Source organism: Lonchura striata, chromosome 3 (genome assembly GCF_050655825.1).
Source record: "Lonchura striata isolate lonStrDom1 chromosome 3, ASM5065582v1, whole genome shotgun sequence".
Classification (NCBI taxonomy): domain Eukaryota; kingdom Metazoa; phylum Chordata; class Aves; order Passeriformes; family Estrildidae; genus Lonchura; species Lonchura striata.
In genome coordinates, this window is record NC_140705.1 from 622,996 (window position 1) to 635,043 (window position 12,048).

Genomic DNA, 12,048 nt, shown 5'->3' on the forward strand with positions numbered 1-12,048 from the left:
TACCGGGCGGGCCGTGCCCTGTACCGGTGTCACCGGGCGGGCCGTGCCCTGTACCGGGTCGCGGGCGGCGCCTGCGCAGAGCGGCGGCGGCGCGGGCGGAAGCGGCGGCGGGGCGGGGCCGTGGCGGTCGGTGCCGCGTCCCGTCCGACCCCGCGACCCTCGGCGCGGCCATGGCGGAGCCCCCGCGGCCGCAGCGGAAGCTGTCCCGGGTCGGGGAGAGCCTGTACCGCGTGCTGGGGCTGCAGAAGGGCAGCTCCCCCGAGGAGATCAAGAAGGCCTATCGGTACGGGGGGGTCCGCGCGGTCCCTGGGAGCCCGGGCGTGAGGGTCCGTCCCGCGAGCGCGGCCGGGATCTCGTCCGGATGGTCCCGGTGCCGTCCCGGCGGTCAGGGTCGGTTCCGGGAAGCGAGGCTGTAACCCGTGCCGGGGGTCCTGGGTCCCTGCCGGGGCCGTGGGCTGTCCCGGGGAGCGAGGCTGTGAGCCCATGCCGGGGGTCCCCGGTTCACCCCACAGGAAGCTGGCTCTCAAGTACCATCCGGACAAGAACCCCGATGACCCGGCGGCAGCCGAGCGGTTCAAGGAGATCAACAGCGCCCACGCCACGCTGAGCGACGCGGACAAGCGCCGCCTGTATGACCAGTACGGCTCCCTCGGCCTCTACGTGGCCGAGCAGTTCGGCGACGATGCCGTCCGGCACTACTTCCTCATGTCCAAGTGGTGGTTCAAGGTGAGCCCGGCATCGTCCGGTGTCCGTGGGGCTGGCGTGACGGGGCTGGCGGGTCACTGGCTCAGCGGTTTGGCAGGCTGGTGGCTTGAGTGGGGTCTTAGCCCTGCTGTGATGGGTCAGGGACTTGGGTGAGCTCACAGCACGTTTGTCCCTGACACAGGCACTGGTGCTGTGCTGTGGAGCCCTCACCTGCTGCTGCTGCTGCTGCTGTTGCTTCTTCTGCTGTGGGACGTGCTGCCCGCCCAAGGAGGATGAGTCCTACAAGTATGTGGACCCCAAGGACCTGGAGGCACAGATGTGTGCAGAGGACAGCGGTAAGTCAGGCGGGAGCCAGTGGCTAGGAGCACCTGTGTTTGCTTGGTGGGGGCTCTGGGATCTCCCCTTATTCCATCTTGTGTGGGGGACAGAGTTCTGGCTCAGATGTTGGGTTGGTTTTAGTCACAGCTCTTACAGCCAGCCCTTGGTGTTTCCTGTGTGGGTCAGGGCTGGTGGCAGTGACAGTGCCAGGCAGACATTGCACGGGCCATGGGTACACCTTCTCCTTCCCTCTGGACACAGGCCCCCTGAACAGGCCTGAAGCTTAGAGACCCTGGGGCCTGTGCCCTTTGGGACACAGAGCACGGGAAGAGCAGCTGTGCTCCAGGCCAGCTGTTCCCTGGCACCAGCCATACTGGTGTCAGTGGGGCTGGGTGACTCCTGCAGGTTTCCTTGGGGTCGGGGCACTCCCATGGCCCTCTGCACTGGGCAGGGGTATGGGGGCTTTGGGCTGTGGGGGCCCTTGAGGCAGTGTTGTGAGATTCCTGCTCACTGGCACCACAGGATGGGGCTGAGCCACTGATCTGCAGCTCTTCCTTTCCAGATCCTCAGATCCCTGTTATAGCACAGCCCGCGCCTGCCAGCACGGACCCACTGCCAGCCAGCACCAGGAGTGATGCCTGAGGCTGGCCCCATCCCGCCGGCTCCCTGAGGACTCGGGGCAGGGATTCTCCTTTGGGACTGTCACTTTCTGGGACCACGGTCCCACCCCCCAGACTGGCTCATCAGCCTCGGGAGGGATATAATCTCAGGTTAATTTGGCCAGCATCAATGCACAGGCTCCTGGGCCCCTGCTCGAGCTCCAGGGCAATGCCCCAGCACTGGTGGTGGCAGTGGCCTGGAGCCCGTGCTGCCATGGCCCCCTTGAGTGCCTTGCCGGTGCCCAGGCCGGGCAGCAAGCAGCAGGCACGAGCAGGGACGCTCCGGGCCGAGCTCTGCAGGGAGCCAAGCGCGTCCGAGACCATTAGCACTGTAACCTCTGGGGCTGGGCTGAGCCCGCTGCCCCCCTGCAGCCCTCCCACTGGGTGCTGGGTGCCAAACGCTGCTGTGGAGTTGGGGTGCTCCTGTCTGTGCCCCTTTCCTCTGCCCTCTGGGTTTGTCTAGGTTTTTGTGGGCACCATTAAAGGCCGACGGGAGGGGAGTGTGTGTGCCTGGGTTCTGTCCGTCGGTGGTAGGATGTGCCTCTGCCTGGTGTTGTCCATGCTGGGGGCTGTGCCCATGGATCCTGCAGGGTGCTGTGGGGACTAACTGGGGTGTGCAGTAGGCAGGTCACGTCCTGTGTGGAATGGTCATGTCTAGTGTAGTGAATGTCACTGGTCTCCTGTCACCCACCTGGGTCCCGCTCTGTCCCCTGCTGCTGGCTCCCGCAGGCTCTGCTCTTCCCTCTCCTTGCTGCTGCCATCCTGGAGCCCTGCTCCCCCCTGCCGGCACTGCCCCTGCTCCTGCCCCGCTCTCCTGCGGAGGGCTAGGACTGGCAGGGATGGGACCGAGGGGGACACTGTGAGCCGCTTGCACTTTCTTCCCATGTCTGGTCACTGCCACTGCCCGCAGCTGCATGGGCTCTGCCTCACTCCCTAAATATAGCCAGGGTGCCAGGGTGAGTGAGGATGGGGGTGTCCTGGCTCCAGCCCCTCCACCCTGCTCTTCGGAGGGGCTGGCACTGCGGGACCCCAACCTCCCCCAGCCCTGCTGGGGGACACATACTCCTCAGCATGACTGCCAGCCCTGCACCCCTGCACCAGCCAGGCCCGGTCCCCGGAGCCTCGGCCGCTCCTCCTCCCGGGCAGGGGATCAGCGGGTCCCGAAGCGCAGCGGGTCCCGGGACCAGCCGGTCCCTAGGGTGGGCAGGAGCGGTGACTCAGTGTCACCCGACGCCGCCGACAGCTGCGGCCCCGGCGGGGCGGGGGCGGCTAAAATTAGCGCCGGGGGCCGGGGCCGGGGCCGAAACAAAGCGGGCACCGGGCGGCCGGAGCGGAGCCGCGAGACAGAGCCGGGTCGGGCCGGGCCGGGTCGGGACCGCAGCCATGAACTTCGCGGTAGGGCTGAAGCCGCTTCTGGCGGAGGCGCGGAGCATGGAGAGCCTGGAGAAGCAGCTCATCTGCCCCATCTGCCTGGAGATGTTCTCCAAGCCCGTGGTCATCCTGCCCTGCCAGCACAACCTCTGCCGCAAGTGCGCCAACGACGTCTTCCAGGTGGGACCCGCCGGTGGGGCGCGGGGAGGCACCGGGACCTAGGCACTAGGACCCCAGTCCGGCGGGTGGTGGCCCCGTTATCCCGGGATCCCCGGCCAGCGAGGCGGAGGGGCGGGCGGCACCAGAGCACCGGGATCCTCTTCGCAGAGGGGCCTGGTCTGACACCGGCACCGGCAATCCCGGCTGGGCTGTGCCCGGTGCCACTCTCGGCCGGCGGAGACGGTGAACGGGAAGCAGAGCCCGTGTAGGAGTCCTTGTTTGTCTCCACACCCGTGTCCTGTCCGTGCTCCTGCCCGTCTCCGCCTCTGTTTCCGTGCCCGGGCGCGTCCCGGGGGCTGTGGGGTGCAGATCCGCGGGGCTGGGAGGTGCCGGGGGTGCGGGGTGCCGCCGCCGTGACCCCTCGCGTACCCCCCCAGGCCTCCAACCCTCTGTGGCAGTCGCGGGGCTCCAGCGCGGTGCCGTCGGGCGGGCGGTTCCGGTGCCCGTCCTGCCGGCACGAGGTGGTGCTGGACCGGCACGGGGTGTACGGATTGCAGCGGAACCTGCTCGTGGAGAACATCATCGACATCTACAAGCAGGAGTCGGCCCGGTCCGGAGGCGTGGGGACCCCGGGGCGGGCAGGGCGAGACCTGCGGGTGACAGCAAGCCCAGCGAGAGGGCTCGGGGTGGGATCCCAGCAGGAACTGGGGAGCCATGGGGTCCATATAGGGCCAGGGAATATCCCTGGGGCTGCGGGTCTCTCCAGGGCCAGCGGTATTTCTGCTGCCAGCAGTGTCCCTGCAGCTGAAGGGTCCCTGGGAGCCAGAGGTGTCTTGAGGGCTGGGCAGATCCCGGGGCTGGTGCTGTCTCTGAAGCTGGGGTGCCTCTGGGGCCAAGGTGTCTACCTGATACCCCAAACCGCCATGTAGACCCCTTCATGCCAAGGCTGAGCAGCACCTGATGTGCGAGGAGCACGAGGACGAGCGGATCAACATCTACTGCCTGCGCTGTGAGGTGCCCACCTGCTCCCTCTGCAAGGTGTTCGGGGCGCACAAGGACTGCGAGGTGGCCCCGCTGCCGGCCGTCTACCAGCGCCAGAAGGTGGGGGGACCCTGGGGTCTCGGGGGGCTGAGAGTGCCTGCACAGCCACCCTCACACCCAGCCCCTCTCCTGCCAGAGCGAGCTCAGCGATGGCATTGCCATGCTGGTGGCGGGGAATGACCGGATCCAGGCCATCATCACACAGATGGAGGAGATCTGCCACACCATCGAGGTTGGGACCGAGGGTTCCGGCCCGGGGCTGTGGCAGCGGGGCAGTGCGCTGGCAGTGTCCAGCCCTGGGGCTGTGCTGGGGGGACACGGCGCAGCCCTGGCTCTGTCCGCAGGAGAACGGCCGGCGGCAGAAGCAGCACGTGGGGCTGCGGTTTGACGCGCTCTACGGGATCCTGGAGGAGCGCAAGAAGGAGCTGCTGCAGAGCATCGCAGCCGAGCAGGAGGCCAAGCTGCAGCGAGTCCGTGGGCTCATCCGCCAGTACGGAGACCACCTGGAGGCCTCCTCCAAGCTGGTGGAGTCAGCCATCCAGGCCATGGAGGAGCCCCAGATGGCCCTGTACCTGCAGGTCCTGCCAGGGGAGCAGGGAGAGAAGGGACAGGGGGGCTGTGTGGTGCTGCCATGGTGTTCCCTGAGGGGCATGGGGCTGCTCACAGGTCTAAACGGGGGGCTGTGCTCACCCAAAAGGATCTGTGGATGCCCCTGGATGTGCCCCACCTGTGGTGGGGGTGATGTCTAGAAGACACTGATCCCGCCTCGTTTTCCTTCACAGCACTCCAAGGAACTCCTGAAAAAGTGAGTGGGGACTATGGAGGGAAAAGACCTTTGGCTGGTGGCCCTCTGGGTGCTGGACCCTGCAGCTCCCAGGGTGTCTCTGCCCTGCAGGATCACAGACATGTCCAAGGCATCAATGAGCAGCCGCCCTGAGCCTGGCTATGAGAACATGGACCACTTCTCCATCAACGTGGACTATGTGGCTGAGATGCTGAGGACCATCGAGTTCCAGACAGGTGCCTGCACTGGGGAAACTGCTGCTGTCCCAAGGGGGTGCTGGGACTGCCTGGGGTGCCCAGAGCCCCAGGCGGAGCCCCCCTCACCACATGCCCTGTGTGGGAATCCCACGCAGGACTGGGGATGTGACCTTCACCTGTAGCTCCACCCAGGGGCCCTGGAGGGTCAGTCCTGCCCAGGCTCTCCCTGGTTCCCACACTGGGCTGGTCACATTCCTCCTAGGAACGTCCATCCTGGAGCGTCCTGCTCCATTACCTCCCTCCTGCATGCCCTAGTGTATCCCCATGATGCAGGAGGGAGGGAGGGAAGGTCCCACCTGAGCTGTCCCCTGCCCACAGAGCCCCTGGGTGAGGATGAGGGGGATGGACCTGGGGACGGCAGTGAGGCTGCAGCAGACGAGGACCGGCTGGACAGTCTGGAGGTGCCCGAAGCTGCTGAAGGTGAGTGCCTGCCCTGACTGCCCAGGGCTGTGTCCAGTGCCAGCCTTCGGCTGTGCCGTGGTCTCCGTGTGGCAGCACGTGTCCTTTAGGGTGCTGGGGCATCCTTGCCTCATTCTCGCTCCCTCTCTCCCGCTGCAGATGTGGGGCCGAGGCAGAAGCCAGCGAGCTCTCCCCATGGTGAGACCTCATGGGAGTGAGATGGGCACGGCCATGGGGTGCCGTGGGGCAGAGGAGACCTGCTGGGAGTGGGGATGAGGGTGTGGAGGGGCAGGTCACACCTCAGGCTCCCCCCAGGGCATGCCTGTCTCCCTGCTGCAGGGAGTGGGAAAGGGGTTCCGGGCTCCCAGGGCTGAGGCTGCTTTTCTGCACAGGTCAGCACTGAAGTCGTGGGGTAAGGCTGCCATACCCTCAGCTCTGGCTGTCCCTGTCACCCCCTGCCGTGGCTGTGGCCATCCCTGGCACTCTCAGGAGAGCTCCATCCCTTCTGTAATTCCCCAGATGGGCGCTGCCCCTCTCCAACATTAAAAATGTGTGAGGACGTGTTCTCCCGTGTGCTGTGTGCCTGGGGTGGAGGCGAGGGCTGCCTCAGAGCAGCTCTGCACCGGCCCCACAAGGTCTAGCCCAGCACAGCCCCTGCCCCGCCAAGCCAGCAGTGCCCCCAGGGCCTCAGGCAAGGGGCTGAGACCCCAGAGCCCGAATGCAACGCGGGCTTTGAGGCTTTGAGCCCTGGGCCCTGTGAGTGCGGCTCTGCCCCCCGCCCACAGCCCCTGCCGGGGGGCCAGGACCCTCGGGTGCCCCCCATCCTGCCCGCCGGTCCCCTGGGAGCTGCGAGCAAACACGGCGGGGATGAGCTGGCTGAGAGCCCCGCCGCCGCCGCAGCGCCGGCTCGGGCCGGGCTCCCCCGGGACGCCCCGGCTGCGTCACCCGCCGGCTCCGCCGCCGCTGCTGCTCACGGCCGGCTGCCCGGGCCGGCTCCCGGTGCCCGCGCCGCCCGGGCCGGCTCCCGGTGCCCGCGCCGCCCGGGCCGGCTCCCGGTGCCCGCGCCGCCCGGGCCGGCTCCCGGTGCCCGCGCCGCCCGGGCCGGCTCCCGGTGCCCGCGCCGCCCGGGCCGGCTCCCGGTGCCCGCGCCGCCCGGGCCGGCTCCCGGTGCCCGCGCCGCCCGGGCCGGCTCCCGGTGCCCGCGCCGCCCGGCGAGCTCCTGCGGCCGCGCCGTGCCCACCCGGGGCACACGAGTGCTGAGCCCTGCGGACCCCCGGCCGCCGGCGGACCGGGGCTGGGCGCAAGGTCCCGGAGCACGGGCGGCAGGGGACAGCTCAGCTCTCTGTGTCCCCGAGCTGTCTCTCCAAGCAGCGGCTGCTGGCAGACCAAGCCCAGGGCCCAGCCCAGCTGCTCCTTCGCACTCCAGAACCGCGCCTGGAAGGGCTCGGGTGATCCCTGGGGAGTCCGAGGGGCTGTGGCTGCTCTGTGCCCACACCAGACACTCGTGGATGCAGCATTTTCCTTTCCCCCACACCCCTCAGGGATGTCCTCTCGTCGCTGTCACCCTCCAGAGGTGACTGAGAGGGACCCCCAAGCACTCAGCAGGCCTGAGGAGGGTGCCATGGGTGCCTCCCCAGTTCTTGAGATGCCTCAGGAGAGCCCCATCCTTGTTCTCTTCTGTTTTGGGCAATTTCCAGATGCTCATCACGTGTCACTGCCCTCCCAAACCAGCCTCTGGGCAGCCTCCTGGGATTTGCTGATGCCTCTGCTTGTCCAGTTAAAGTGAACCCCCACCTGAGATTTCAGGAATGAAGTCTCCGTGCACTGAGCATGGATTCTGACAGGCAGCCTGCTCCAGCTGCTGTTCAAGGCTTCTCCAAGAACATAATTATTTCTCTTTATTCTTCTCCATAACTACGCTTCCAAAGGTCTTTTTCTCCATAAGGAGCATAATGTTATCATTCCTAAAGAATGTCTTTTCACTTTCCCCCACAAAGGCAGGTGGGTTTCCACCTGCTGTCGTCCTTAGCCAACTATATGTCCCATTTGTGGAATTGTGTCCATTTTATTGGTTTTGTGTTGGGTTTATGTGGCAAGGTTTTGGTAGCAGGAAGATTACAGGGGCAACCTCTGTGAGAAGCTGACAGAAGCTTCCCCCATGTCCAAGAGAGCCAAAGCCAGCTGGCTCCAGGATGGACCTGCTGCTGGCCAAGGCAGAGCCCATCAGTGATGGCAGTACCCCTCAGGGATAATGCATTTCAGGAGGAAAAAAGAATTCTTGTGTAGAGGTAGTTGCAGCCAGAGAGGAATGGCGGAATGAGAGAGCAACAGTCCTGGAGACGATCAGGTCAGGGCAGGAGGAATGACAGGAGGTCATCCACGTGCTGGAGCAGGGGTTCCCCACAGCCCGTGGGTGCCCAGGGGCAGCAGAGATCCCCCCAGAGCCTTTGGAGCCCCATGGCAGCAGAGACACCCCTGCAGGCCCTGGGGGAGCCCACGCAGGGCAGCTGGGTGCCCAGAGGAGTCTGTGACCCCGTGGGAAGCCCGTGCAGGAGCAGGGTCTTGGCAGGGATCTCTGGAGCCCTGGGGAGAGGAGCCCATGCTGGAGCAGGTTTGCTGGCAGGACCTGTGGGGCCTCAGGCTGGAGCAGCTCCTGAGGAGGGGTGTCCTAGGGTGACGTTATGGTGTTTGTATCCCCGATCGTGTGTTCTGTGTATGTTTGATATTCTGTTCTGTACTTTCAGAACTGACTCTGAAAGTGAAGGTTTGTTTTGCCTTGTTATCAGCTGGTTCACCTCTCCCATGGTCTGCTGTCTAGAAAAGGCTGGTGCTGGCTGGCTTGCTTTTGGCTTGCTTGCTTGCTTGCTTTGCTTGCTTCTGCTTTTGCTTGCTTTGCTTGCTTCTGCTTTTGCCTTTGCTGGCTTTGCTTGCTTCTGCTTTTGCTTGCTTTGCTTGCTTCTGCTTTTGCCTTTGCTTCCTAGTTAGTTTGGCTAAGCAGTCCAATTCTTTCCCTGCACTGTTTCTTTTCCTTTCCTTTTCCTGAATACCATCCAACCTGCTCTGGACTGGGACCTGGAAACACCGAGGAACACCCAGAGCCTGCATTTTGTGATCTGCAGCAGCCATCCCCAGTGCCCAGAGCAATCCCCAGTGACCACTCCCAGGAGAGACTTTCTGGATTTGTTCATCTCTTCAGAGTGGTGAAAGAGTTTTGTTGTCATCTGGTGTTGTTATTTTCTTTGGTGCTGGGGAGTGCTTTGTTTGTTAAATAAACAGGTTCTTTTCCACTTCTCTTAGAGAAATTTTTTCCCGAACCAGGTGGGTGGGGAGGGGCCGTGGGGGTCTGTTTTCTGGGGGCTCCTTCCAGAGGGTTTTCCCCAAATTTGCCCTAAACTAGGACAAGGGGACACACAGAGGAGAAGTTTGTGAGGAGCCACAGCCCTGGGAAGGCTCCTGCTGGAGCACTGCAGAGCGCTGTCTCCCTCCCACCGCGGGGCAGGGCAGGGACGCCTCTCCCGAAGAAGGAGCAGAGCAGAAAGCAGTGGTGACCTGGTGCCACCCCCAGTCCTTCCCTGCACCGCTGGGAGGGGACAGGTGGAGAATCGGGAATAAAGCAGAGCCTGGATGGATGGAGGGGTCAGGGGAAACAAAACCCAATATTTTTAGAATTTATTTGACTTCTTGTTACTCTTCTCTGATTTGATTGGTAATAAATTAAACTAATTTTCCCAAATCGAGTCTGCTTTGCCCATGACAGTAATCAGTGAGCTTTCTCTGTCCTTATCCTGAGCCATGAGCTTTTCTTATATTTTCTCTTCCCTGTCCAAATGAGGAGGGTGTGACGGAGCAGCTTTGGTGGGCACCCATCACACATGTAATGCCAATTACCTTCCTCTTGGCTTATGTTAAACTGCGTGGGAAATCCTTACAGGGTTTGGGACTTGAGGAGCAACATCAGATTTAAATCTACTATTAAAATTCCCCAGTTCAAAGGGTCCTTCACTGACTGTGGCACTGGGAAATCCATCGGTTTTACTGCTGGAGTTGGAATTTTCCCAATGGATTGGACAAGTAACAACATATTATATAGTGGACCCCACAAAGTAACAACATACTATATAAGTACTTCGCTTGCAAAGTTAATTTGTGTAAACAGATTAAAAAATTAAAGAACATACTTCTGTGTGCAGTTGGAACTTCAGGTTTCCAGTTTGGTGTGAATTCCATGTGTCTTGCCCAGACTCAGGGATGCTTTTCACACATGCCATGGGTCCAGGAGCTGATTCCTGTGCTTTTCACTGCAGTGCATATCCCAAACGGTCCTGGGAAGCACCTTCCCACCTTTCTGGTGGAGTCTCATCCTTTCATGTTCAAACACGACCCACTTCTCCAGGCTGGAAAGATTGTCTGGGGTACCCAAGAGAAGGGTGGGGCCTGATTCAAACACCTGTGCATAGGGATAAAGGCAGTGAGAGAGAACTGCAATATTTCTTTGGCCCTGCCTGTGGCCTGGCACACTCCTGATCTCCGATGTATCTCCGATGTGGGTACAAGGTTTTGCCTTCCAGGGTGGTGATTCCAAAGTGCCTCTTCCTGCTTTGACCCAGGGACTGACAAACTCCTGTAACAGCCAAAAACAATGCCCCACTCCAGCCTTTTGTTGTAACTTGGATATTTGCCTCTTTGTTGTCTGCTTCATCCTTTCTGCTTTCCTGCTGGACTATGGGATCCATGAGGTCTGTAGTTCCCAAATAGACTGTCAAAATTTGGGCACTGCCTGCACCATTTCTGCTACAAAGTAGGGTTCATAATCTGTAGAAATTAATTCTGGGACACCCAGTCTGGGTATTGTTTCTTTTAAGAAACCCTAATCACTTCTCTACTCTGATTGATGCAACAGGGGAAAGGCATGGTATCATGGAAAATTGGGAAATAAACTCTCTGACCAATTTGCTAGGTTGGAAAGTTAACATTTCTTTATTAGGAGCACTGGATGCATGGGAAATTCTCCCCAAAGCATGCATGCCCAGTAACCTAACAGACTAGGTTATATTCCTGAAACTAATACATATTCATCACATTTCCTGAACACAAGCATATATGCTAATAATTTCTGAGGCCTTATTTTGGTGTGGCTCCAGATCTTCTGATGAATCTTTTTTCCTTGAAAGTATTTAAAATATGTGGTTGGGTCATAAGGTTATCATTATCTTCTCTTATCATTCTTTGTTCTGACAAAATCCTTGCTCTCAAAACTAATTGGCTAGTACATATTAATCATTAATACAAGTTAATAAGGAGGAATTAGGTGGCACAAGACTTAGTCACAGACAGCTGCCTTTCCTAACAGTTCTGGGTGTGGCCCGCCTGATTTGATGTGTATTGTTCTTTTAACAGGTTTAACACTTCTTAATGACGCTTTTTATGATACCAGTTATTTTCACACTCAAAACTTGAGGCTTCAATGCCTCTGGCAGAGACTTTATTTCCCAGTGAGTTCCCCAGTGTTACTCCTCTCCCATCTTCCTCAAGGTGTTGGGGAATTATTACCTGTTTGCTGGATGCAATCCACCGTCCTTCAGGGCTGTTTTCAGGATCTAAATTTGCCACTTGCTCTTTGCCAGCCAGGCCCTGTCCAACACTGGCTGGGTTTCTCTGGGTGGATGAGCCTTACGTTGCGTTACTGCCGCCTTCTGAGGTGGCTGCACGCCCTCCGACCAAGTCTGTGTTACGTGTCCATGTTTCCCGGGGGATCCTTGGGGGTTCACAGCCCCCTCTCTCTTCCCAAAGGGCTCCATAGGCACGGAGCACTCCAAGAGCAGACTTGGAGCCAGCCCCTCTATTTTCAGCACTTGGCGTGCGAGCTCCCCTGCTCTGTCCGTGCTGGGGCTCAGAGCTCTGCCTTCCCTCACGCGGAGCCAGCGCTGCGCTGCTGCTTTGCAGATCCCGTCTCTCACAAGGCTGCTCCCATGCACGGAGTTTGCAGCCAGCTCCTTCCAGACGAGTGGCCTGTGGGTCCTCTTGGCTGGGGCGCACCTCCAAAGGGTGGATTCTGCATCCCAAGCCCATCCTGCATTGTCCATGTTGTCTAATCTTTCTGCTTCGGGTTCAGGATTCTGTAGCAGATGGACTTGGGCCCCAAGGCCTTTTCTTCAGGAGTATGAACTGTTTGGCAGCACCAGCCAACTATAAAAGTGGCTGATGAATACCAATGTATGTTTGCATTAATTACAGCTGGGTGATTCTGTAAAATCCATTTGCCAATGTTTCTCAGGGGTTATTCCTTTCTTTGTACTTCCTCCTTGTATATTTTTCTTATTTTTGGTTGATTAACACAGCAAAGGATAATTTTTTA

General features: G+C 60.4%; 2 protein-coding genes across 2 annotated transcripts; both read left to right on the forward strand.

The window, feature by feature from the left end:
• The first annotated feature begins 97 nt into the window (after nt 1–97).
• Nucleotides 98–2,182, forward strand: DNAJC5G (DnaJ heat shock protein family (Hsp40) member C5 gamma). Its single transcript, XM_021545189.4, has 4 exons — nt 98–283; nt 513–726; nt 887–1,040; nt 1,586–2,182. Exons 1-4 carry the CDS (start codon nt 171–173, stop codon nt 1,663–1,665), a joined length of 561 nt encoding a protein of 186 aa, XP_021400864.1. The 5' UTR covers nt 98–170; the 3' UTR covers nt 1,666–2,182.
• An 802-nt stretch (nt 2,183–2,984) lies between these two features.
• TRIM54 (tripartite motif containing 54) lies at nt 2,985–6,252 on the forward strand. The gene is made up of 10 exons (XM_077781826.2): nt 2,985–3,233; nt 3,650–3,822; nt 4,142–4,313; nt 4,390–4,485; nt 4,598–4,831; nt 5,036–5,058; nt 5,149–5,273; nt 5,613–5,714; nt 5,853–5,891; nt 6,086–6,252. The coding sequence occupies exons 1-10, from the start codon at nt 3,066–3,068 to the stop codon at nt 6,094–6,096; spliced, it is 1,143 nt and encodes a 380-aa protein (XP_077637952.1). The 5' UTR covers nt 2,985–3,065; the 3' UTR covers nt 6,097–6,252.
• Nucleotides 6,253–12,048: the final 5,796 nt, after the last annotated feature.